We start from the raw sequence: 26,885 nt of genomic DNA, 5'->3' as shown, positions 1-26,885 counted from the left end.
GAATAATAGTAATAATAAATATAGTCGCAGGTTTTATTCGCTAATACTAGTCATGTATTAGAAAATAAAGTAATTAAAGATGCAAAATAAAAGGGAAAAAAATATCAAAGTAGTAATAAAAACAATTAATCTGAAGTAGATGTTTACCAATCCTCGACAACGGCGCCAAAAAAAATCTAATGAGCCCCGGGCCTATAGGGTTTTCTTGCTCGTACTCTGTCAAACACAGTATAGTTTAAGATATCTTCCCACAGAGATTGGAACCACCTAGGCTACACATTCATATTATCCCAGTTACTATTTGAGAGAATCAAATTGATGAAAAGAGAGTAGTGTCTTAAATTTTAAAACAAAACAAACAATTTCCTAAAGATTTAAACTAAATATTTAAAAAGGGAATAATTGAAGTCGCTTGATAATATTATTATAATACAATCTCAATGTAATATATTTCACGAAAGAATAATTGTTTATTGCTAATATAATTACATTTTCTTATTTGAAAATTATCAATTAATAACATTCCTTGAGGTTATGCATATTAATTGAACTATAACTAATGGCAATTAAAATGAAATAATTTCCTTGCCTAAATTGTGTCATAAGGTGTAAAGACCTCTTGAGATTAGTCTTTATATCAATAAACTCATTTGAGTCAATTCCTCCGTAACGATTAGAATTAAAAGAAATAAGACAAATATATCCTTAAATCAATACACTTGCTTGAGTCAATACCTTCTTATGAATTAGATTTGAAAGAAGCAAGATCAAAGATTTGGAATAATGTATAACTAAAAATTATTATTACTCTAATATTTTATCCAATAATTATAAGGTATTAATTTTGCTTTGTGAGAATTACAAAACTAATACAAGAATAACCACAACATAAAGTATATTAGAGTAGCGATAATATTTAGGAAAAGTCTAAATTCTGACATGAAGTAAATATAGACATAAAGAACTTTAGGACAAGGAATAATCAAAATAAAGATAAATGCTATAATAACATACCATGCTTCATCAACTATCCCTATAAAAAGATATTGCTCCATTAAGGAGTACATAAGCAAAAGATCTACTAAAAGATTTAAAAATAAAAATAAAAATAAAAGAAAGAAAGAAAGAAAGAAAGAGCTCGAACAAAGCTAGAGCGAAAAGTGTCTATTTTCCTACTACTCAAGATGTCTTCTATACAAAGAGTTGCCTTCTATTTATAGGAGTGAATTTCCTCATTAAATAAGGAAATGTTGTGTGAGGAAGATGTATCTTGAGAAGATATATTTTGAGAAAAATATATCCTTGGGGAAGATGTAACTTTAGTTCTTGTATTGTAAAGTGGATGTGTCGCAATATCCTCTTTTCTTTCATCTTTAGCTATGTTCATGGCTTTCTTATTTCCTACAAAATATTGTTAGAAAACACACACAAATTGAAGTATTATATAACTAATTTATATAAAGTAGTATAGTTTTAAGTATATAATATATGTATATTTTATATCCATCAGTACTCATCTATGTAGATGACATGCTAATTACAAGAGACAGCTTACAAACAATTCAAGAAACTAAAGGAAAACTCAATTAGACATTCAAAATGAAGGATCTTAGAGAGTTGAAATATTTTCTGGGAATTGAGTTTTCCGGAGCAAGGAAAGGAATACTAATGCATTAAAGAAAATACTCTCTTGAGTTAATCTCTGAAGCAGCACTAATTGGAGCCAAATCTGCAGTCACTACAGTTGACACAAATGTCAAACTCAACACAAAACAATATGATGAGCATTCAGGGCCTAACAACTACATATGTTGACCCTGTGGCTGATCAAAATGCCTATCAGAGGATAATTGAAAAATCACTTTACTTAACTGTGACAAGACCTGATATCTCATTTGGTGTTCAAACTCTAAGTCAATTTCTGCAGTAACCAAAAAATTCTCACATGGAAGCAGCTCTAAGGATTATAAGATATGTCAATAATCATCCTGGACAAGGCATTTTGCTATTAAGTGATCCAAATCAGCTCATCACAACCTACTGTGATGCAAACTGGGCATCTTGCCCTTATACCAGAAAATCTGTAACTAGCTACCGTGAAGTTTTGTGAATCACCCATTACTTGGAAATCAAAAATACAAACTACAATAGTTAGAAGTTTAGCAGAAGCTAAATACAGAAGCATGACTACAATGGTGACTAAGATAATTTGGTTACTTGGTCTTATGGAAGAACGGGGAGTTGAAGTAAAGTTACCTGTAGAATACACTCTGATAGCAAGGCAGCAATTCAAATTGTTGCAAACTCAATGCATCTTGAAAGGACAAAACATATTGAGATTGATTGTCACTTTATAGGGGAGAAATGTAACAACCCGTTTGGTCATTTTAGGTATTGTACCTCTTTTACCCCTGTTGACCCTTCCCCTAGCTTTGTTAGAGCATATGTGACTAATAGGAGGGACAGCGCGTGTACTTAGGAGGTTCTAGTTGGTTTTGAGGGAATTAGAGGCTTAAAGTGAAAAATCATTGACCAATAGTTGACTTTTGGGTAAACGAACATTTTTGGAAATTCCATCGATTATATGAGGTTCAGAGAGTCGTTTATAACTTAGTGGGGTTATTGGTTTGGTTCCGAGGCACTCGGGAGCATTTTGGGTCCTTGGTTAGGAACTTGACTTTAGGGGTTTTGGGGCTGACTGAGTCAAAATTATCTCCGTTGGGAATTCTGAGGGAACGGGTGGTTTTGTAGAGTGTTTTTATATTGATATACATATTTGGTTTATATTCGAGGGGTCTCGGATAGATGTCGGATTTTGGGTTGGACTTAGTGAAAAACCACAATTCTGCTGGTTTCTGATGTCCCACTTCCACGGGTATATGTTCGCCTCTGTGGGTCCTCCCATGCAGAACATGGTCCACAGAAGCAAAGAGATGACCTGGTAAGTGACTCCGCGGACGCGAGTCCGCATCTGCAGACAAGATGTCCGCGGATGCAAAAATCGCTAAATCAGAAAACCCTTTTATTTCCAAACTTGGAATCATTCCTTCCATTCATAAAATTATTATCCTAGAGGGAGTTGTGGGAGAAATTGAAGAACTCTTGGATGAATTCATCTAGAGGTAAGTTCCTTTACTTTCTCTTGTAATTTATTTATGATTTAGGATTAGACTTAATGCTAGTTTCTTGGTTTAAGTTGGGGAAGATGGGTAGAATCCCTAAGTGGTTTCTTTATGATTTATTGTCTATCTTCATGAATTTGTGAAAGGTTTCTTAAAATCTAAGCTTCTAATCATTGGCAATTTAGATGCTAAGTTGAATCTCTTATTAATTTCCAGGGTTTGAATGTATGAAATTTGGTGGCTTTCTATTGTTGATGAAATTAATGCTAATTGGGGACTAATTGATGTTGATCATTAGTAATTGGACTTCTTGAACTTCGGATTGACCTTTTCCAACTCATAGTTTCCCTTTACGCCCGGGGTCACTCTTTAGGGTTTTTCTGAAAGCATAGCAATATTTATATCGTTAGATTCGTAGTCTAATATAGATCATTTAATTATTAGACATCTAGCATTCAGAGGTAATCCATAAAGGGCTAGATTTGAGGAGTTCGAGGCTCGTGCTCGGCTTTGAGATAGTTACGGCTTATCTTCTTAGACTTTAATTAGCGAATCACATGTGTTATGTAGTTGTTAACGGGGAAAGCATTATAGGCCTTCGGGCATGGTTGTGGTGTTAAATCCACTAGTTTGGTATGATTTCTGATTATGTGGACTTGTCGTCGTTCTTTATGCAATTATTGACATTGGTGATGCGGGATGTGTGGTAGTTTGATAATTCGTGCAAGGATTAAATTGGATTTATGGTGTTTTGTGAATTCCATGTCATATTCATTGGCATTGTTACATGTGATCCGTCATTCTTGCATTCATACATTCACACATGATGAAAGAGTTATGGAAACAGATTCGAATGGGAAAAAAAGAGAATGATGAAAGTAACAAATGATTATTGCTATGGTCCGAGGTTTGTACCGGATATGTTGATAGAGCCACGGTCTGTAGTCCGTCCGGGGTGGCTAGTACATGACGTTGCGGGCCCCTCATGTGTGTATAGATTCAAGGTATTGGCCATTGCATTACCTAACATCTGTATCTCTTATTATTGCATCATATATTATCTTATCGGATTCTGGTTGGTGTTGTACTTGTGTTGTGATCGATGGATGAGGATTTCTTAGAACTTGGAAAACTTGTGAAATAGAAGCTTAACCTAAGTTATGACTTGATGATGTTGGGATATTCTGTGCATGTTGATTATTGTTTGTTGTTTTATATGTTTACCTGTTGATTTGTGTATTTCATATGCATTATCTAATCTTAGTTTCCCTCCAATGCTTGCCAGTACGTGTGATGTACTGGCTCACCGAAAACTAGGCCTTTCATCCCTGTTTTTCTAATCGGACCCCAAACAGGGAAGAAGAAGTGGTATCTGTTGATGAAATCGAAGAAGAGTCTTGGTTCGAAGTATAGGGAGAGAGGGAGACCACTGAATCAGTTGGCTCAGCTCTAAAAACTGAGTGACGAGAATTTGTCTTTACAAACCTGCGAAACTTCCCCTTAAGCTGAGTCGATAGTAGCCGTGGTAGTAATGCCCCGGAGCCCAGCTACCGACCCGAGGCGCCGATCGGGAAAGTAATAAAGGGACGTTAAACGTAATTCTAGAAGGGCCTTCCCGCAAAAAAACCGAGTCTTGGCAGTTCTTGGGAAAGTTTTTTAGACTAGTCCCACTAAGGTGGCGAGGAAACTGACTTCCGAGAGAGCAGCTTTCGCCTCGGTAATTACCTAACGAGAGAGAGCCGATGCAAAAGGATTCCTTGTACTGCGTCCAAGATCAGAACGAGCTTGCCGGCGGACCACTGCCGTCCCATTCTTGAGTGAGCTGGAGCGCAGCCATCTTATCCACTGAACTAGCTAGAAGCTATCGCTTCGGGTTTTATGGCAGAGATCTCTCCATACCAAGAAAGCGAATCACAATGGATCGAAGCGCCTAATCCCCCAACATGCTCAAGAACCGAGAGCCGTCCAGGGACTGCCGGAGGGAGCTTGCAACTAGAAAGAAGATAGGCCAGAAAAACAAGGTGCAACGGGCGGAGTGATACTACTTTTGCTTCACTTTTTTTGAGTGTAGAGTTTGGGATAGGTTCTACATTGAGGCCCCGAGTTTAGCCTCGAGGTTTCTTATCTCGAGATAGGAGAGTGCGCCACCTACCAACTTGTAGCCTTAGATCTATCCTTTTATTGTCTATTTCTCTATCCCGTAGACAGTATTCCCTTGTGATCAGATGAATTATTATATTTCTAGACTTATATTTGGATTAGTAATTCTTATACTGTGACTTCAATCCTTGGGAGATGTATGTGTATTTGACTTAGTATTCTGCACTTTTAGAGTATATGGTATGTTAAGACTTATGAAATATTCGACTTGTGTTATTTATGCTTGATTCGTAATATGACTAAGTATTGATTGAGGGGATGTTTTGCCCACCAGGGTGGTTAGTGTGTCATCATGACCATGATTTGGGTCATGACAAGCATGTTTGGCTTGTGTTATTTATGCCTGATTCATAATATGACTAAGTATTGATTAAGGTGATTGTTCGCCCACCGGGGTGCGGAGGGGTAGTGTGGGTGCCATCATGACAATGATTTGGGCCATGACAAATTGGTATCAGAGCCCTAGGTTCACCGATCTCACATGTACAAGAACATAGTTGTAGAGTCTTGCGGATCGGTACAGAGACGTCTGTACTTATCTTCGAGAGGCTACGAGACACTAGGAAAACTTCATTCATTCACTTCTTTCGTGCTACTTTATTCAAATTAGTATCTGGTTGGCCCAGATTAGTATCGGAATTCACTTCCTATTCTCCTACTGATGGTGAGAACACGTTCTTGAATTCATACATGAGTCGGTCGATATGACATAGCGTGGTACATCATGAGGTGTGTAATTCTGATACGAACGTATGACCAAGTTTAGTTTTTTGCTGTAATTGAGACCTTTTAGTTCGGTATGGAAAGGTGAAGCAGTAATATAGAGGACTGCATGATCTCTATATCTTCAGCGATTTGTTATTCGGAAGTTGCAGAAGTGCAATTATGGCTTAACAAGAATGGTTTGCTCGGGGTCTGATTGGTTGGGAAAGTTTTGGTTTCATCAAGTTATTATGATAATTAGGTGCCACAAGTTATCAATGGCAAATCAACGGTTCAGCAATGGCAGTGTGTAGATGTCGATATGTGGAAACAAGTGTAAACTTGGGGAGGATCGTTGAGTTTGACAAGAAGATAGTCACCGTGTTGTGATGATGAAGAGAAGTTTAGGATAAGGACGTGAGGAGCGACTTGTGTATTAAGGTATGAGAAAGTAAGACTTCTTAAGGTATTATGGTAAGAGTACTTAATTATCCTATAGGACTGACGCGTAAGGAAGAGAATTTAGATGGATCAATCTCCATTATATGAAGTGAACAATTGGTATTTGACATGCTTGTCAGGATAAGGTTGCTAGATATGCGAGGGTGGATGTCGTATAAGGTAATGAAAAGTTAAGTTGGGCTTTGATATGATCGAATTTCAGTGGTGGGGCAATAGCTAGTGGTTTGAGGGTTCCTTCAGGAAATGACTACCTATTTTAGGTCAGGTGGCAATGTTACCGATGACAAATGAAATCTACGGAAATGAACAGCTGTGATTCTTCAACGAAAGGTGTGTTCGTCGGGTCGTTGGTGTTTCAGGGTTAGTGATAGAAAGGGATCATTTGGACGAAGGGTGGTCGATTGAGAGTTATGTTGTGGTTATTTAATGCAGAACGGGTGTGAGGGATTATGAATAAGTTATAGTGCTGCTACGTCGTCGGCTATTGAGGGCCAGTAATGGACTAATAAGAATAATTCTAGCGTTGGGCAGGGGTGAAGTTCTAGTTCTAAGGAATTACCAGTTGTTGCATCTAGATCTTGGATAAGATTTGTGGGCGTGGTATACAAGGGTTAATGCTTGAAATGTTCTACAATTACGAGTGTCGTGACTTCTGGAGTTGGTCAGATGAGAGGGATGATCGCACTAATGTTAGGGGTGTTCTGGTTCGGCAAAATAAGGCAGGGAGTGGTTTTTCGCGGGCAAGCATCCTTTAAGGACCTTTGAGTGAGAAGTCAGGCTATAAGGACATTTGAGGTGATAGATCAATGATAGGTTGAACTAATTCAAGTTGCAAGGAGCATTTAAGAAATTAAGTCAAGGATCAGAAATATCGGTTGAAACCAGGAGAGGTGAATTCACTATAAAACATTTTAGTATCAATGTTGGGTCAGTAACTCAGAAACTAAGTCAGAAAAATGGATTTTGGCAAGGGTACTTCGGTGAAATTATATTAGTGGATTATGTGTAAGGTAATTAAGGATCGCCTATGGATTACGGATCAGTTCAGTAGTGGTTTAAGTTGTTGCATCGATGATGATTGCTTCTTGTTGGGATAACCAGAGTTAGTCGGTATGTCTATGTCACGCCCCAAATCTAAAGTGGCGTGACCGACACTAGATGCCAAACTAGGCATGAGTGAACCACTCTAAATATGGGACTCCGGGAGAGAAACCCCCAGCTTAGGCCGGTAAGGCTTACCTGCACACAGACAATACCAACAAACCGCAATCTGAATATATATATATATATATATATATATATATATATATATATATATATATATATGTATGTATTGACTATCTCGTCTGAACTGGGCACACACAAGCCGACGAGGCTGCTATGATCGTACAAAGCCTGTTCCAAACAGACATATACAAGCCGATGAGGCTGTCACACGGGCACACTATATATATGACTCATCTACAAGCCTCTAGGGAATGTGCGACTGTGCCATACAATCTGTAATCAAAAGGAAGAGACTCCAAAGACCTGGCAACTCCGAACAAAAGGGCTCACCAATCAGCTAATATCAGATCCTGCCTACTGGGGAGGCCTATCAATCTGTCAGTCTGTACCTGCAGGTATAATGCAGTGCCCCCGGCAAAAAGGAAGTCAGTACGAAATAATGTATTGAGTATGTAAGGCAAGGGAATAATTGAAACTGAACTGGAAAAAAAATGATACAATCTATAGGCCAAAGAATCCTCAGAATAACTCTCTGATCTGTCTCAAGTGGAATGCAATACCATGATAACACATGTCTCACTGACCAAGTGGTCAGGCTAAATAAAATGTCTCACCGACCCGTCGGCCAGGCAAATCTGTCTCACTGACCCGTCGGCCAGGCAAATCTGTCTCACTGACCCGTCGGCCAAGCAAATCTGTCTCACTGACCCGTCCGCCAGGCAAGCTGTCTTACTAACCAAGTGGCCAGGCTAAATAAAAGTCTCACTGACCAAGTGGCCAGGCTAAATAAAAGTCTCACTGACCAAGGGGCCAGGCTAAATAAAATATAGGTATATCATATATGTGCAAAACAATATTGATACTGTAACATGTCTCTTCTGTCTCTCTATGAACTCAAGGACATGAGAAGGGGATATAGCCCCTTAGAAACAATAACTGAACACTCGGAAATCAGGCAACAATATGACAAGCTCTACTTAGACAATTGCTGGTTACAAGGTTATTACTCTCTTACCTTATAAGGAATCATGCCAAGAAAAGAAGGAACGACTTTAACATACCTGAAGCTTACTTCTCGACTTTCCAACTTACTTCATGTCTTGTAATCTACAAAAGATCTTTCGTAGTCTAAAAATCTACATATAAAACCATTCACACTATTGTTTGGCTTATCGTCACATGCTTGTCTTAAGCCTTCATATTAAATCCTTTAGAATCTGCCAAAATTTGGGTAGCATCTCTCCTGTTTATATTCCTATCCCGAAATCACAATACCAATAACCAACAACAACAACAACAACAACTCTAACATCAACAACATCATTATCACTACTAATATACTCCATAAAACATCCCACACGACATTTACCCGATTTCCCAACCAACTAATCCACTACGTGATGATTTAATAATTCTATCTTTGTAAATAAACCTAAATCAATATTAATAAAGAGATATCCATACTTTATTCTTACTAGAACAGCAATATCTTCAATATCTACTTTGAATCCAGGCCAAAATCCACTGCAAAACGACTCTATAATCATAACTATACATTACCCGAGCCTCGATTAGTACTTCGCCACTTGAAATCACTCAAATCCCTTAATTCTATGGTACATATATGTCTCTCTATGTTTTCTGAGCTTTTTGGGAAATTATTTGGATGAAAAATGGGGATTTAGGTCCTTATATAGTGTGTGGAAGTCAGTGGAAACCGACTTAAAAAATGCTCTGCGCGTTCGCGCAGCCATGTGGTGTGTTCGTGTAGAGTTGCTTCAGTGCTCCTCTGCGCGTTCGTGCCACTCCTAGGCGCGTCTGCACAGGGTTATTTCCCTGCTCTGGCAGTCCGTCTTCAAATGCTCATAACATTAGATTTTGATGTCGAATCGATGCACGGTTTGTTGCATTGGAAACTAGACTTCATGAAGTTCAATTTAGGTTTTCGTTTTACTTCTATACTCCTAATATACTAGGAGATATCCTTCTCTCAAGTTAGACCAATTTATCATATGAAACCTTGCCCAACCTCTTTCCAAAGCTCCAACAAACTTAATTTCCTTAAGTCACTTGCCCTCCAATCCTTCCATAACCTAGTACATGAATTTAAACCCTCATAACCATAAGACGGATGCATATAATCTCATATATCCTAGAAAATAACCCAGTGTCTACAATTGGACAGCTAACACCTAACAAATCTCAACGTACAAATCTATGAGGTGTAACAGTCTAGCGAAGAGGATTCTTGAAGATATTGTATAGGTGATGCGTCAGATTTAGAGGAGAATTTAATTTTGAAGTCGAGTGAAGTAAGAGAAATCTCGGTTGTTTAAGTGTTCGGTATACGATTATCTCCAGGGTTGGCTCAGCTATTTTGCAAGACCTATGATATTGCGGTGCACTCGTGAGTAGGTTTGAGTGATGTTTAATCGATAGCAGTGAGTGTGCTTTTGAAATGGGATATGGGAAGTGAGGAATTAAGGTAAGTCATGGGTGTTCTTGAATCGGAGGGACTAAGGTACATATTCAAAAAGGAAGGAGTTGGAATTATAGCAGCATGGTTACTTGAATCATGTACAAGTTATGGCGACATTATGTTGTGTCTCTCAGATAGAGTGTAAACGTGATAAGTATGATTGAGCAACGAATTATATAGACAATTCGACATGGTGTACGGTGAGCGCTAAAGGACTTTGTGGATGGTGCTGGAAGAGAGGCATTTCTGGACTACGTGTGTGGCAAAATTTGACAAGGAGGTGAGTTGTATTGTATCAAAATGGGTAGAGTGGGTTAATAAGAGGGAATCTTGAGAATCACTTTAGTTTGAGGGTTAAGGATAAATTTTCTAGGAAGGGTCGTGATCGTGGTGGTACATCATGTTAGTCCACTGATAGCATGGGTGAGTATTTCGGTATTTAAAAGTCGGGACAAGTTGCGCAAGGTATGGTGTGGAGATTACGAAATTGATACTTTCGGATTCGTTAAGGCGTTCGAGGGGTTATAATTAGAAGGTCGATGGTTAAGGTATATTAAATGAGGTCGCAGGTTCTGTGTCGAAAGGTCTGGAGTAGTGAGCGAGTTAAGAGGAAACGAGGAGGACTCGATGTACTAAGAGATCATGGGGTTATATCAGATTTGCGTGTCAGGTGAAAGTTGAGAAACATGAATATTATAATCATACGTATAGTTCTTCGATATTAAGTTGATGACTTGAGTATAATTCAGCTTTCGGACTCGGGGGTGATGGCACAGGGTTGATTAGTCATGAGAAAAGAGGTGTAAAAGGTTACCACAGATGTATGGGGAGGCTTACTATGTATATTGAGTGTTCTGGGAATGGTTTGTTTATGAGGAGAGGGATTAGTATCGGTCGCTGCAGATGTATGAAAGGACTATGATTGGTTCGTGATGCTTTGGAGCCAGTTCGGGTGACCATTGGGGATATTTGGGGAGTTGTGCATTTACTTCCGGGTCTGAATTGTTCAACTAGAGTTAGGGGACTATGTTTATGTTACTAGAAGGACTTATAGGTAATCTAGCAAATCACCTTCATGGGGTCGATGGATTTCAGTTCAAAATTGAGGTTTGATAGTGTTATCAGGTCTCATTGAAGTTTGCAAGCGAGGTTAATGATATTTTACTGATGGCAACTGTTTAGCCAGTTCTAATGATTTACACAGATATTGGGGGCATATTGAGGAGGTACAGATGTCTATAGGAAGTCTTTAGCATGCTAAGATAGTTTTCTACGAGTTTGGCTCGGCAAAGTAATCAGTAGGTATGCATATAGTTTTGTGATTTGAAAATTTGAGAAGGATTGGAGGATGGGTTTTGACTAAGTGGTTCCAACTTTGAGATACTGAACTAATGAGATTAGAATTAGCGCAATAAACTCTTGATAAGATCGATTGTGATGGAAATACTTAGAATTTGCTCAAATAAGAGAAGAATTCTTTCCTGGCGAGAGGAAGTCATTATTGGGACTCTAGGCTTGTGTCAATGTGCTTCTAATAAAACTTGGTGATGATGCGAGCTTGGAAGGTGTGAAGGAAGGATTAGCAAAATCAGAATACTCTAGCGGTTCATGTTTGGAAATAGATTGTGATAGCAATCAGAGGGTTGTGGTGTCTGTGATAGTATTGTGGAATCAACCAATTTATTTAGTGGTATGGTTAGAGTCAGAATCAGGTAATTCGAGTGGGGACAATCAGAATATTCGAGGATCAACCGGGAAAGGAATTTGGGTATTTGAGCTAAGTTAAGGGTAGTTTTGATTAATAAGGTGGACTAGCGGCACTATCGGTGTATTTCTTGCCTACGGAGGCTTCTTTGAGGTTATAATGGGGATTCTTTGGTTTCTCGTCGGTTTTCGTACTCTTGCTTTTTTGTTCGAAGACGAACGATTGTTTGATTGGTATATGATGTAACGACTCGTTTGGTTGTTTTAGGTATTTTACCTCTTTTATCCCTGTTGACCCTTCCCCGAGCTTCGTTAGAGCATGTGTGACTCGTAGGGGTGGTAGCGCATTTCCCTAGGCAGTCCGGAATGGTTTTGAGGGAATTAAAGGCTTAAAGTGAAAAACTGTTGACCAATCGTTGAATTTTAGGTAAATTAACCTTTTGGAAATTTTGTCGATTCCATAAGGTTCGGCGTGTCATTTATAACTTGGTGGGGTGATTGGTTTGGTTCCCAAGGCGCTCGAGAGCGTTTTGGGTCCTTGGTTGGAAACTTAACTTGGGGGTTTTAGGGGTTGAACATGTCAGAATGACCTCTGTTAGGAATTCCGAGGGCGCTGGTGGTTTCGTAGGGTGTTTTTATGTCGGTATGCACATTTGGATTGTATCCGAGGGGTCTCGGATGGATGTCAGGTTTTGGGTTGGACTTAGTGAAAAACCACAATTCTGGTGGTTTCTGATGTCCCACTTCTGTGAGTATGTGTTCGCATCTGCGGGTCCACCATGTATGTGACTCCGCAAATGCGAAGTCCTCTTCGCGGAGGCAAGTCCGCATCTGCGGACAAGGTGTCCGCTGATGCAGGAATCGTTGAATTAGAAAATCCTTTTATTTCCCAACTTCGAATCATTCCTTCCATTCACAAAATTATTATCCTAGAGAGAATTGTGGAGAAATTGAAGAACACGGGTGAATTCATCTAGAGGTGAGTTCCTTTACTTTCTCTTGTAATTTATTTATGATTTAGGATTGGATTCCGTGCTAGTTTCATGATTTAAGTTGGGGAAGATGGGTAGAAACCCTTAGTTGTTTTTTTTTATTATTTATTGTCTATTTATTTATTCATGAATTTGTGAAAGGTTTCTTAAAATCTAAGCTTCTAATCATTGGGGATTTAGATGCTCAGTTGAATCTCTTATTAATTTCTAGGGTTTTAATGTATGGAATTTGGTGGCTTTCTATTATTGATGAAATTAATGCTAATCGGGGACTAGTTGATGTTGATTATTAGTAATTGGACTTCTTGAACTTCGGATTGACCTTTTCCAACTCATAGTTTCTCATTTTAGCCTTGTGGGCCCGTAGTCATTCTTTAGGGTTATTTTGGGGTTTTTCCATAAGCATACCAATATTTATATCGTTAGATTCATAGTCTAATGTAGATCAGTTAATTTTTAGACTTCGAGCATTCGAAGGCAATCCGGAAGGGGAAGGCCCATATTTGAGGAGTTCGAGGCTAGTGCTCGGCTTCAAGGTAGATTATGGCTTATCTTCTTAGACTTTGATTAGCTAATCACATTTGTTATATATTTGTTACGGGGAAAGAACGATAGGCCTTTAGGCATGGTTATGGTGTTACGTTAAATCCACTAGGTTGGTATGATTTATGATTATGTGGGCCTGTCATCGTTCTTTATGAAATTATTGACATTGGTGATGCGGGATATGTTGGTTCTATTTGTCGTAATTGAGATTGATTCTCTGATACATTTCCATGGTAGTTTGAAATTCGTGCAAGGATTGAATTAACCTTATGGTGTTTTGTGAATTCCATATCATATTCATTGGCATTATTACATGTGATCCCTCATTCTTGCATTCATACATTCATACATGATGAAAGAGTTATGTAAACGGATTCGAATTGGAAAAACAGAGAATGATGAAAGTAACAAATGATTATTGCTATGGTCCGAAGTTTGTACCGGAAATTTTGATAGAGCCACGGCCTGTAGTCTGTCCGGGTTGGCTAGTACATGACGCTGTGGGCCCCTCATGGGTCATGACTATTAAAGCAACAAATTCTTATAGCATGTGTGTATAGATTTGAGATATTGTCCATTGCATTACACGGCATTTGCATTGCATCTCTCATTATCGCATCATATATTATCTTATTGGATTCTTGTTAGTGTTATACTTGTGTTGTAATCGATGGATGAGTTTCTTAGAACTGGATAGACTTGTGGAATAGAAGCTTAACCTAGGCTATGATTTGATGATATTGGGATATTCTGTGTCTGTTGATTATTGTTGGTTGTTTACCTGTTGATTTATGTACTTCATATGCGTTATCTAATCTTAATCAGCTATAATGCTTACCAGTGTGTGTGTTGTACTGATATTACTCTTGTTGCACTTCTCCAAAGTGCAGAGTTTGAGACAGGTTCTACATAGAGGCCCGAGTTTAGCCCCGAGGTTTCTTATCTCGAGTTCAGAAGGTGAGCCACCTGTCAGCCTGCAGTCCTAGATCTCTTCTTTTATTGTCTATTTCTCCATCCCTTAGACAATATTCCCTTGTGATCAGATGAATTATTATATTTCTAGACTTGTATTTAGATTAGTTGTTCAATCCTTAGGAGATGTATTTGTATTTGACTTAATATTCCGCACTTTAAGTATGCATGGTATGTTAACACTTATGAAATGTTTGACCTGTGTTATTTATGCTTGATTCGTAATTTGACTAGGTACTGATTGTGTTACACCCCGAAAAATTTCGCGCTACCAAGAATTGTAGACGGCTTGGTACGAGCTCAGAGAAAAGTAAAGTCATGCAAGGATTAGGGATGAGATTAGATGATCTGAGTGTATATATATATATATGCATGACATTTGGAGACCATATGGGGTGAATCGATTCATATGTCACTTGACGAAAAGCCCTCGTTACCGTAAGCTAAGTGGGGCTCACACGTCGGGGTTTTATGAAGGACATATGAAAAAGTATATGAGTAGTACATGGGAAGTTGAGCAAGTCCTAAGAAGGACCCTTAAGCCGAAAATGGGCATAAGCCCTCCAAAGGGATGATTTAAGGAAATGTTTTTGGACGATCTGACTTGAAGAGGCCAAAACGTCGATATAAGTTTGGAATTTGGAAAAGCACCAAGAACTAAAGTTATAGATAATTGAAAGATCTTTCCAACCATAGGTCATGGCCCCTCATACAATATCGGGATCAAACGTTATGCGCGTTTTAAGATCGGCTGTCTGGGCAGAAAAATAACCCTGCGCGAACGTGCCAGAAGGTGGCGCGAATGCGCAGGGCAGGACCAAGTAACTCAGTACGAACGCGCCACGTAGCGCGATCCCGCTGAGCAATTTTTAAGTCGGTCCAGGCAGAACCTGGATCGTTATAAAAAGGGGATAGCCCCCTTATTTTTCATCCCAAACTCACCATAATCTTCCAGAAAATTCCCCAACATTCCAACACCAACTTTTTAGCCTAAACCAGGTAAAATTCCCAAATTCCGGTCCAGAAGGCGTATAGTTGCAACTACAAAATTGTGTATTGACGCGTTGTGGCTTAAGCTCAAGGTGGAGGAGTGAATATATATAGCAATATTACCAAGAGAAAGGTATGAATCTCTTCCTATTTATGTTAATACCGACTTATTCACGAAGATAGAGTGGTTAAATAATTGCATACTGAGCTGATTAGTTATGAAAGTTGGAAAACAGCGTGTAGGCTGTTTTATGGAATACTTTGGCGTTGGAAATGATGTTGGTAATGTTGTTGTTGTTGCTGGTTGTTGAATTGACGATTCGGGCTAGGCATATAAACAGGGGAGATGCTGCCCGATTTTCGGCAGAATATAAAATAGTTTGATTTGAAAACTTGGAACAAGTGTGCGATGATGAGTCTAACGTTAGTATAAATCCTCTTAAATGTAGACTTGCGAGCTCGGGCGAATAAGCGTAGCTAATAGGAGGTCGAACAGGTATGTTAAGGCTCGTCCATTTCTTTCAGAGGCATGATTCCTATGTTATGACTTCATAAATATTTCCATATCTTCCTTGTTTTCAAAAGTTAGATGTTTATGACTCCAAGGCATAATTCCTTTCCTAATAATTCATAAATGTCTTCCAAAATGTTCGTATTTTCCAAATCAGAGATTTATGGCTCTGTAAGCTCTTATGAAACAACGATGAACCTGTTTTTACAATGATAATGATGATGTCAAGGATGAGAATCTTTTTCTATGATGATTAAGATGATGATGATTTTACGTTTAAAGGTTCCAAGTTTATGATTTCAATGATGATATGAGAATATTGAACTTTCTTTTGACTTTCTCAATTTTATTCATTGTTGTTGGTCTCACCTTATATTAATTGTTCCTTCGAGGTGAGATGTAGCGATAACGCTTGTTCCATAATATAATCGGAGGCTATCGACCTTACGTCACTTCGATAGAGTTATAGCTTTCTTTAGGCTCTCATGCATGCTGCTTATATGATATATGAATATGATATATGTATATGTATATGGGAAAAAGGGTGAGGCGCTATAGACGCATGGCCACATGATCAGCTGGAATAATATAACATGATATCATCCCGGACGCGATATGGTTAAATGGATCGGAGCCAACGTTCCTCGGCAATATGATATGTTCTATTTTATGTATACATGTATAAGAAATGTTTTCAAATAAAGTTAAGCATGTATGGCATCTGCCCTAAGAGGCATCCTGATGTACAGGTTATTCCCTTATCTCATGTTATGTTCCATATGTCTTATTATATAATTGTTCATGCCATACATACTCGGTACATTACTCGTACTGACGTCCCTTCTTGTGGACGTTGCGTTCATGCCCGCAGGATCAGGTAGCCAGCCAAACGATCTACAGCGGTAGGACCTCCCCTCAACAGCAGTCAGTACGCTCTATTGATCCGGAGCTGCAGCTCTTTTTGGTATGCCATCTTGTTATGTACATATATGGGTACGGCGGGGCCTTATCCTGTCCTTTCTACAATATGTATTCTATAGAGGTCTGTAGACAGTATATGTAGTCGTAATGTTATGCAGCCTCGTCGGTGCTTATTTTGTTGTACAGTATATGTATATAGCGGCCAAGTCGGTTTGTGCTGTTACTCTCAGTATTTATGCCTATGTGTATGTGTTGGCCGTGAGTTCTCGATGTGGTGTCTCTTGTTTTGGTTGTTCAGGAGACAGTATAGCTCAGTTACAGATTGTGTATGGGCCCAGGATAGTCAGTGAGGAGTAAATGTCAACATGGGAGTGCTCGGCCAGTAGTGGTCGGGTACTTGTCACGGCTCATCGGTTTGGGTCGTGACAGATTGAGGGGATGGTTCGTCCACCAGGAGGGTTAGTGTGGGTGCCATCATGACCATGATTTGGATCGTGACAAGTAAATAACTCAAGGACCGGTGATTACAAAGTACATCTCAACTAATGATCAACCTGCAGATCTACTGACAAAAGGGCTTAACAAGGTTCAACATCACTACTTGAGTTCCAAGCTAGGAGTTCGTAATATATTCCCACCTCCTAGCTTGAGGGGGACTAATGAGAACGCTTAGAACTTGTTTAGCCTAAAAGGGCAGTTTAGTCTTTTACTGTATTCAGATTATTAGTTAGATGATTAGTTAGTAGTTAAATGTCCTATCCGAAAGTTAGTTAGTTAATCATATTAGTTAGCTCAAGTTAAGTGTGTATATATACTTTGCTTAACTCAGATTGTAAACATAAGTTTGATGGATATGATTTCAATAATTTCTCTCATTCGTTCTTCTTCTTCTTCTTATTACTCGACTTCTTCACCCTACAATTAGGGTTCATAAACATTTCTCATTCTTTTTCTAAGAACTTCAATTGTAACTGATGCTGCTGCATCATTCAATTCTTTGAGATTGTTTATGCTTTAATATAATACGGGTAGTTTGTTGTAAAAAAAAAAAAAAGTGTTCATTTTGTTCTTTTTATGTATTATGTATTCTGGTAAGTCAAAGTGCGAGTATCAATTTTGACATTTTATTTGGTGATTAGGTAAAATGATTTGTTGCTTACTCAATTTCTTGAATTATCATTGCATTTATGTTTGTCATTTCCGTCGAAATTATCTATAGCATCTCCTTTATTTTTATTGTGTTGTTTACAAGCTGATCAAAGGAGGTTGTGGAAGAGTTCTCCAATGACAAATACCGGGTAATGACAGTGTATACAAATGCACTCAACTTACTCATTCTATAATTTTTTAAATTTTTTTCCTTCTACATTGATCAATGGAAGAGTGCCACGTGAATCTTTATAAAAGTCAACCAGTCAACTATTAGTGTAAGGGGCTTTTAAGGATAGAAAATAACACTGATGGCATTACTGACCTAATAAAGGACATTTTTTAAGAGACAAATCCAATAAGTTAAGAACATTATTACTATTTTCATTTTTCAATATGTAAATATCGTGTGCAAGTAGTTTTACCGAAGTAAGGCTTTCAGAGAGAAAATGACAAAAATGGTCCCTTAACTATGATAGTAGGTTTAAAATAGTCTCTTAACTATGCACTTAACGGTTTTAGTCCTTTAAGTTTGTTACAAGTTAACAAAAATGGTCCCTTAACTATGAGAGTAGGTTCAAAATAGTCCCTTAACTATGCACTTAACGGTTTTGGTCATTTAAGTTTGCCATAAGTTGACAGTTTTAGTCTCGACAAAATATTCATCGAACTCTATTTGTTAGATTTGACGAGAACTATGAAAAAAAGGGCGGAAACGACTAACGTCCTACAGACCAACGGAAGTCCATCGGTTATTTTTGAGGAAAAATGCGCGGAAACTATTTAAAAAAAAAAAAAGAATCACTACACTGGAAGTATTTAGTTTTCTCTAGTTTTCAATAAAAACGAATCTAGTGTATTTTACTTAGCGAATGGACTCCCTCGATTTTAATCGACAGAATCCGTCGGTCTTTGTGCCCCGAGACACTATTTTTTGACATTATCAAGTCTGTAGGTTTTTCCTCAGTTTTTTCCTATAACCGACTAACGTCCGTCGGTTTTGTCCCGAGTTATTTGACCGATCTAGAGTTCTCACTAATTTTTTCCTTTTTTTCACAGTTCTCGTCAAATCTAACAAATAGAGTTCGATGAATATTTTGTCAAGACTAAAACTGTCAACTTATGGCAAACTTAAAGGACCAAAACCGTTAAGTGCATAGTTAAGAGACTATTTTGAACCTCCTCTCATAGTTAAGAGACCGTTTTTGTTAACTTGTAACAAACTTAAAGGACTAAAACCGTTAAGTGCATAGTTAAGGAACTATTTTGAACCTACTATCATAGTTAAGGGACCATTTTTGTCCTTTTCTCGCTTTCAGAGGTCATAGTTTCTCTAAATTCATTAGAATGAAACACAGACGTTGGGAACAATTCAATTTCAGTTATGTCCAGCAACTCTTCATTAATTAAAATACCAAACATTCCTAGCTTTCCAAGTCTACTCTTGCCCCTTAGTCCCTTATCATCTTCTCCATAAAATAAAACCTGTTAATGGTTCAATTTCTTTTGTTTAATTTTCTCAATTATATTGAGCGTGTTGAATGCGACAACAGAGAAAATGAAAACAAAGCCAATAGCTCGAGCCTTTTATAGTTTTTAAGGAAGGAATAGAGTTAAGTCTGTTAGCCAAATAGACAAATAAGAATTACAAGTGCATAGTGCTTCAGTATCAAAATACTTGTCATCTTTATTAAAAATATTTGTGATTTTATTTAATCCAGATAAAAGTAAGTAGTCTTTTTTCCATTTTACGCTTGTACCACCTCCATTCCTTAATGAGTGACTTTTTAAGCTTATGCACATTCCTTAAAAAAGTGCTCACGCCTAGAATTTTTTTAGTGTTTTTACTAACTTACCCCTAATTAAATGTCTAGAAAAAAAAAACTTAATGATTCTTGATTATGTAGATAAGGGTCATTTTGAAAGAAGAAGTTCAATTTCTTCTTGAAATCCTAAAACACCACCTATTTTGAAACAAAATGAAAAACCTAAAAGGTCACTTATTATGGAATGGAGGGGGTTATTAATTACTAGCAACATTTAAGACGGGGTCATCGTTGATGGAGTTGGAACAATTATAAAATACTAAATAGAATTATTACATGGTAAAATATTTTAAGAGGATAAAATTGTCAAAACATCATTCTTATTGATTTTTTCTTAAGAGGCGTATAAATTAAAAAAAAAAAGAAAAAAAAAAGGACAAGTATTTTGAGATGAAGGGAATATATATATATATATATATATATTATAAAATACTAAATAGAATTATTACATGGTAAAATATTTTAAGAGGATAAAATTGTCAAAACACCATTCTTATTGATTTTTTCTTAAGAGGCGTGTAAATTAAAAAAAAAAAAAAAAAAAGGGACAAGTATTTTGAGATGAAGGGAGTATTATTTAGAGCATATATAGCTAGTATTTTGAGATGAAGGGAATATATATATATATATATATATATATAGAGAGAGAGAGAGAGAGAGAGAGAAGAAGACCTAAGGGATCGTTCGGTATGTTGGATAAGTAAAAATGGTTTCGGGATAAAAATTTAGTGTCGCCTTATCTCACTTGGTTGAACTAATCCCGGAATAAGTTATTACGGGATTGTAGTGTTTTTTTTATCCTGCATAGAGGATGGGATAACAATCCCAAAATAACAAATCTCTATGCCGGGATAACTTGTTCCCCAACCAAACGAGCCCTCAGAGTTAGTGAAATCGTGGAGAAGGTGAAAACGTGTTTGCAGAAATTCTCTGCCACGAAGTCTAAGTCGTCCCCCCAACCAAACTGCTACTACTTTAAATTCATTAGTGGACAAAAAATATACCATATAGAAATTGAAGTGAAATCTTCCAGGTTCCTACTAAAATATAGTATAAAGACTCCCAGGTCTACTTAAAAAATTTGGCAATGACTTCAACAAAGAGAATCCCAAGATTGCACTCTTCTAATCCCTCCTAGCCTGAACCACTTTTCCATGGCTTTCAATATCCAAAATAGTCCAAAAAAGAAACAACCCAAAAAATTTAAAATAAGTTGGTTTCTATCTTGCTTTGGATTTAACAACCAACAAAAGGGCAAAGCAAAAACAGTTCCAGTTGGAGCTGAGAAGTTGAACACGAGTAGAGAAATTCATGTACTGAAGTCGGAGAAGAAGGCTGCTGCAACTACCGTTTACGTGCCTGATCAGGTTCCGGTTACCGCTCAGGCCATCCATTTTAACAAGGTATGTTTACATTTACGTATTTCCTCTGTTTCAATTTTTTTTTTAGTCCGTTTCAAAAAAGTTTTTTTTTTTATACATAACATATTTACGACCTCAAAATTAAAAGAATTTTTAGTATATACTATATATCTTTAATTTAAAATCATAAGATTTAAAAATCTTCCTTATTTTCTTAAACTTCATGTCAAGTCAAAATCCGATAAAGAAATGGGAGAGTACAATATATTTTGGCTATTATTTTGGGATTTAGAACTTAGAAGCTATATTTTAATCAAGGAATTCACAAGTTCAGAAACATATATAGGGGTGTTGAAAGTATACTAATTGCCTTAAAGATTCAAGTTTAATTCTGTCCTCTGATCTCTGAGATTGATATCCAAATTAACAAATTAATTTGGATTTGTTTTAAAAGAAAAGCCAGGTTGTGGCGAAAATTGTATCAAAGCACCATTAAAGGTAGTTAGCAAATTTTCATTTACATTTATAAAAAGAAATTTCAATGTGGGATTTGGGATGTTGATCTAGTTCCTTTTGGATGGGTTTTTTTTTGTGTTTTTGTCCCCTCTCCAAATATGGAATTATGTCTTGGAACGTCGTAGCCTCCTAGGTTCATGATTAAACTCAAACTCTCTCTATCTCTCTCGGGTCTAACGTGGTTAAATTGTCAATAAATGCTGAAACAAAAATATTCAATTAATTTATAGTTTATAATAACTTTAAACTCATTTTTTCCTCTTTTGTGTAACTAATGGGTGTAACACGTAGACTTTGGATAAATGGCAGTACAAGTGTATTCCGAATATTTTAGTTTGTCAAAATGCTCCCCGAACAAAGAAGGAACATAATTGAAGTTATTCATGACAACTGCATACCAATTGAATAAAATTGACAACCTCAAAATTATGTCATGATAAACTATAGAAATTTTCTAGTTACTGCCCAGAGCATTTATAGAACTTATTATTTTCATAAATATTATCCTATTTTTATTCTTGAAAAGAAAAGTTATTTTACTGGTGAGAAATTTAAAGTTTTAAAAAATGTTAATTGATTTAACAATGCTTAAAATTTAAAACATAAACTAAAAATATAGAGATATTAAGGTTTTTAATCAATATAAATATAATCAAATTAGAAAAAGGAAAAGAAGAAAAGTTCTATATATATATCAAGATATACAGGTTAAATTAATGAGAGATAGTATGATAAATATAAATTTTTGGCTTGAGTGTTATTAGCTGCATAGAAACTGGTCAAACAGTCTAAGCTATAACTCTTTGTGATTGTAAGACATTACTCCCTCCGTTCATAATAAATGTTTTTTGGCCCTTTTATTTTGGTCCAAAATACATATTTATTTACATAATTAAGAAGATATTAATTATTTTTTTCCAAATTTACCATTATTTAGAGAAGATTTTATGTAATCAAGAAACTTTATTAAATAGGTACTACTTAATTAAGAGTAAGTTAGTCAAAATACCTATTTTTTTAGGAGTTAGTACTTTCTTAAAGAATGTGTCAAAGGTCAAATGGACACTTGTTATGGACCGGAGGGAATAGTTCTAACTTGTAATAGCTAAGGATGAGATTTTCTCTGCTTTATAATTTTGCAGTAACTTTTTAGCTTACTGTGATGACCCGCCACATCATCATGCCACCTAGGTACCACTTGGAACTATTTTTGCCATGTAGGAAGCTTATGTGGGCAAAAGAGCCTAGCTTATGTAGAAGGTTCTAGAGAAATTTGGGAATTTCTCTTGGAAGACCTTAGAATCTCATAGATTTGCATGGAAGGTCCTTGGAATATTTTAGTTGTGTAGAGATTTCTAGAATAGGGGCTTCTTTGTAAATATGTAGGGACTTATGCAATAATTATTATTTACATATTAGTCCCTAGGTGAGTAGTAGTATAAATATAGGGACATTCATTTGTAAACCATCAAGCAAAAAATCAATCAAGTCTTCTATAATAAAAAGCTTCCTTCTAGCAAATTTCTCGTCTTTCTCAATTACTATTCCCTTAGCGATCTTGAGTGCAGCAATCTAGGCTGACTTGGCATAGCAAGATCGTGAGCAAGTTGTGCAAGAACGTGAGCGAGTAGTCAAGTGCCACACGTGCGCTTAGTTGAAGACTAAGGACGTGACAACGTGGTATCAAAGCGAAGGTTGCGACTAAAGGAATGGCAAACGACGGAGAAATAAACGCTATTAAAACCCAAGACAACATCATCCAAGATGCCGCTGGCAAGAAGGGCCATAACAAAAAGAGGAATGCCGCCAACAAGAGCTAGGAGGTGCCGCCAGAGGTTGTGCCAAATGAAGGGCTTACATCCCAAGAATCATCTACCACTGAGGCGAGCGAGGATGAAGTGGAGGTCTTGTCCGAGGACGTCTTGCTTGCTAAAGAGTGAGTTATGAAGGTTAATGTGGGGATGGATGCCATCGACATATTTGGCCAACGTTTGGGTAAGGTGGAAGACACTCTTAGCGTTCTTGAGGGGCATACTCTTGAAGAGGTTGAAAGCATCCGAAATGACTTGGAGGGGCGCATGCAGGCTGAGATTGAGGTAAAGCAAACCATCACTGCCTTAGAGTGCAGACTCATGGAGGCGTTGAGTACTATCGATGCCATGAAGGCAAAAATAGTGGCACTCGAAGAGCAGGTCAATATTGGCATGACCGAGGCAACCAACAATGCTGTTGTGACGAGGGAGGCTAAGATCAAGGCTCCCAAGCCACCAGTGTTCAAAGGGGTTCGTGATGCACAAGAGGTGGAGAACTTTCTTTGGCACTTGGAGAACTATTTCAGGCATGGCAAAGTTAGGGACAATGAGGCCAAGATCAACACCGCTGTGTTGTACTTATCAGAGACTGCCATGCTATGTTGGAGAAGAAAGGTCGTCGATGCTAAGAGAGGTCTATGCACAATTAGCACGTGGGATCAGTTCAGCAATGACTTCAAGCGACAGTTCTCACCAAGTAATGTCTTGTACGAGGCAAGGCACAAACTTAGGGAGTTGAAGCAAATGGGGAGCATACGAGACTATGTCAAGGAGTTCACTACCCTTACGCTTCAAATTCCCAACCTCACCAATGATGACATATTATTTCACTTTATAGATAGGTTGCAAAATTGGGCCGTGCACATAGTGACTATGTCGCATGGACATGGCCATGCACAACTTTCAGCTATGCAGCTTGTCAAGGGGCTCAAGAAAGAGGAGCCAACATTCATGGCAACCATTACAAGTTTGGAGGAAGATAATGGTACCCAAGAGACACCGCCGCCTTGGAAAAATAATTTGCTCAAAGAAAACAAAGATGGTATTTCCGATGAGCTACCTAAGCGCTTACCTCTTAGGCGTGAGTTGGATCACAAGATTGAGTTGAAGCATGAACCGGCAAGGGTCAAGTCATGCACCGATTGCCTTCACCGCCACACACGATAGGGAGATTGAGGCTACCATTGACTACTAGGTCAGGCGGAAACAAGGGCAAAAAGTCACTGCCATGTTCCTCACCTATTGGAAGGGGAAATCACCGGAGGGGGCCACATGGGAGCGGTACGAAGACTTGTGGCAATTTAAAGACAAGATTCGAGAGTTTATACAGCAGCATTCAACTGTGGTCATTACAACATCAGGTGGGGGAGAGTCTGATGACCCACCACGTTATCATGCTACCTAGGTGCCACTTGGAACTATTTTTGCCATGTAGGAAGATTATGTGGACAAAAGAGCCTAGCTTATGTAGAAGGTTCTAGAGAAATTTGGGAATTTCTCTTGGAAGACCTTAGAATCTCAGGGATTTGCATGGAAGGTCCTTGGAATATTCTAGTTGTGTAGAGATTTCTAGAATAGGGGTTTCTTTGTAAATGTGTAGGGACTTATGCAATAATTATTATTTACATATTAGTCCCTAGGTGAGTAGTATAAATAAAGGGGCATTCATTTGTAAACCATCAAGCAAAAATCAATCAAGTCTTCTATAATAAAAAACTTCCTTCTAGCAAATTTCTCTCGTCTTTCTCAATTACTATTCCCTTAGCGATCTTGAGTGTAGTAATCTAGGCTGACTTGACATAGCAAGATCGTGAGCAAGTTGTGCAAGAACGTGAGCGAGTTGTTAAGTGTTGCACGTGCGCTTAGTTGAAGACTAAGGACGTGACATTACACTAAATAAATAATTCGTGTACTTTATTAAATTTCACTTCATTTCTTTTAGGCCAAGTACAATAAGCATGAGGACATCATCCCCGAGCAGAGCAAAAAGATTGATCACTTGCAACATTCGTCGTGCCAAAAGGGGTTATTGAGAAGCTTTACTATTGCAAATAGTATCAAAAGGGGTTCACCAGAAGACAAGCATGAGATCAGCCGAACAGTTTCTCTGCCACCACCAACAAAGCGAAACAAGCAACCAGTATTTGCAACCAATAAAATTGATGAAGGAAAAGACACTTTCAACTTTGACTCCGTTATTGGGCTGTCAGTACTAATGGTGACACTAATTATAATGCTCTTTTGGGGCAAGTTTTGTGCCATTCTTTGTACGTCTGCATGGTTTTATTTTCTCCCTAGATTTCGAGGCAAGAATGAAGCTGAACAAAATGATGGCAACCTTGATGTATTGAACTCCAACGAATACAAGAAGAAGGTGGTGTTGAATGGATATCTTGAGAGAGACCATCGAAATGGTGTTGGATTCTAATGGTTTTTTTATTTTTTATTGCTTTCTTTTTGTGGGGAATGTAAGTATTTTTTTTTTCCTTTTCAAATAGAGTACCCTTTTGTTTCCTTTTTTCTTTTTTGGGTGGAAGATAAAAGTGGCAACGAATTGGAAAGGAACAGAATAGGAAAAAAGCGTCAAGAATAGGAGAATAGGAGAACCAGTTTTTTTCCGTTCAAAGGCATTTTGTGTATATTTCTGCCGTTGAAGGGCATGTTGAAACATGTGAAAAGAGGGGGTAGATTGTCCTAAAAGTTTATCTCGTTTCAACTTTCTATGTTTAATTATGTAACACCTATTTTCAAATTTCAAGTTACTTAAACCATAATGATATAGGAAAATTTCAACCGAGTTTAGGTATCAACTTATATTCATATTTTGTGTCGCATGAGAAAGGGACAGTTTAGGGGTTAAAAGAAATAGGTTGGATAAATGAGTGGATTTAATTTTTAAATTAAATAATATATGTGGCAAATCACAATAGGACATAAGATTATATTATATTGCAAGAAAATTAAAAACAGGTATTTTGGTCGTTCATCATAACAATATTTTTTAGCTAAAAAAAGAAGAAGAAGTTATATTGTGCATATTTTTTTAGATCAAAAAGTGGATGAAGAATATTTATAAGTATCTTCATACACTAAGGATACTTTGGCCCTTTTTCATATATTTTTTTAAAATTATACCGTTAACTCTGGCCTTTTAAAACACCAAAAAGGATTTAGGTGCCTAGCCTGTAGTATGCTCTTAAATAGAGCAATTTTTTGAGCGGAGTACCCTTCAAAGGCACAGGTCTTTAATTTTTGCCCTCCGCTTAAAAATGTGGCCGAAAATATTCCGAGGTTTTGAGTTGAACCCTAGCTCAATCAAAAAAAAAAAACATTAATCATCGTGAAGTCTTGCCTTGCGATTTTTATTTTATTTTTATGACTAAGTCTAAATTCGAACCCAGAACCTCGAGATATTTTAAGCGAAGGATAAAATT

At 37.4% G+C, this 26,885-nt stretch overlaps 1 protein-coding gene across 1 annotated transcript; it reads left to right on the top strand.

The window, feature by feature from the left end:
* Positions 1-20,768: 20,768 nt before the first annotated feature.
* Positions 20,769-26,248, top strand: LOC132623622 (uncharacterized protein At5g23160-like). The gene is made up of 2 exons (XM_060338402.1): positions 20,769-21,166; positions 25,394-26,248. Exons 1-2 carry the CDS (start codon positions 20,918-20,920, stop codon positions 25,877-25,879), a joined length of 735 nt encoding a protein of 244 aa, XP_060194385.1. The 5' UTR covers positions 20,769-20,917; the 3' UTR covers positions 25,880-26,248.
* Positions 26,249-26,885: the final 637 nt, after the last annotated feature.

Source organism: Lycium barbarum, chromosome 12 (genome assembly GCF_019175385.1).
Source record: "Lycium barbarum isolate Lr01 chromosome 12, ASM1917538v2, whole genome shotgun sequence".
Taxonomy (NCBI): domain Eukaryota; kingdom Viridiplantae; phylum Streptophyta; class Magnoliopsida; order Solanales; family Solanaceae; genus Lycium; species Lycium barbarum.
This window is presented reverse-complemented; position numbering and strand designations above follow the sequence as displayed.

Excerpts from the sequence above, each read along its gene's own strand:
- LOC132623622 (XM_060338402.1), top strand. The coding sequence starts at position 20,918 with ATGGCTTTCAATATCCAAAATAGTCCAAAAAAGAAACAACCCAAAAAA. Across the intron at positions 21,167-25,393 it reads AGGCCATCCATTTTAACAAG|GCCAAGTACAATAAGCATGA; the intron begins GTATGTTTACAT and ends CATTTCTTTTAG.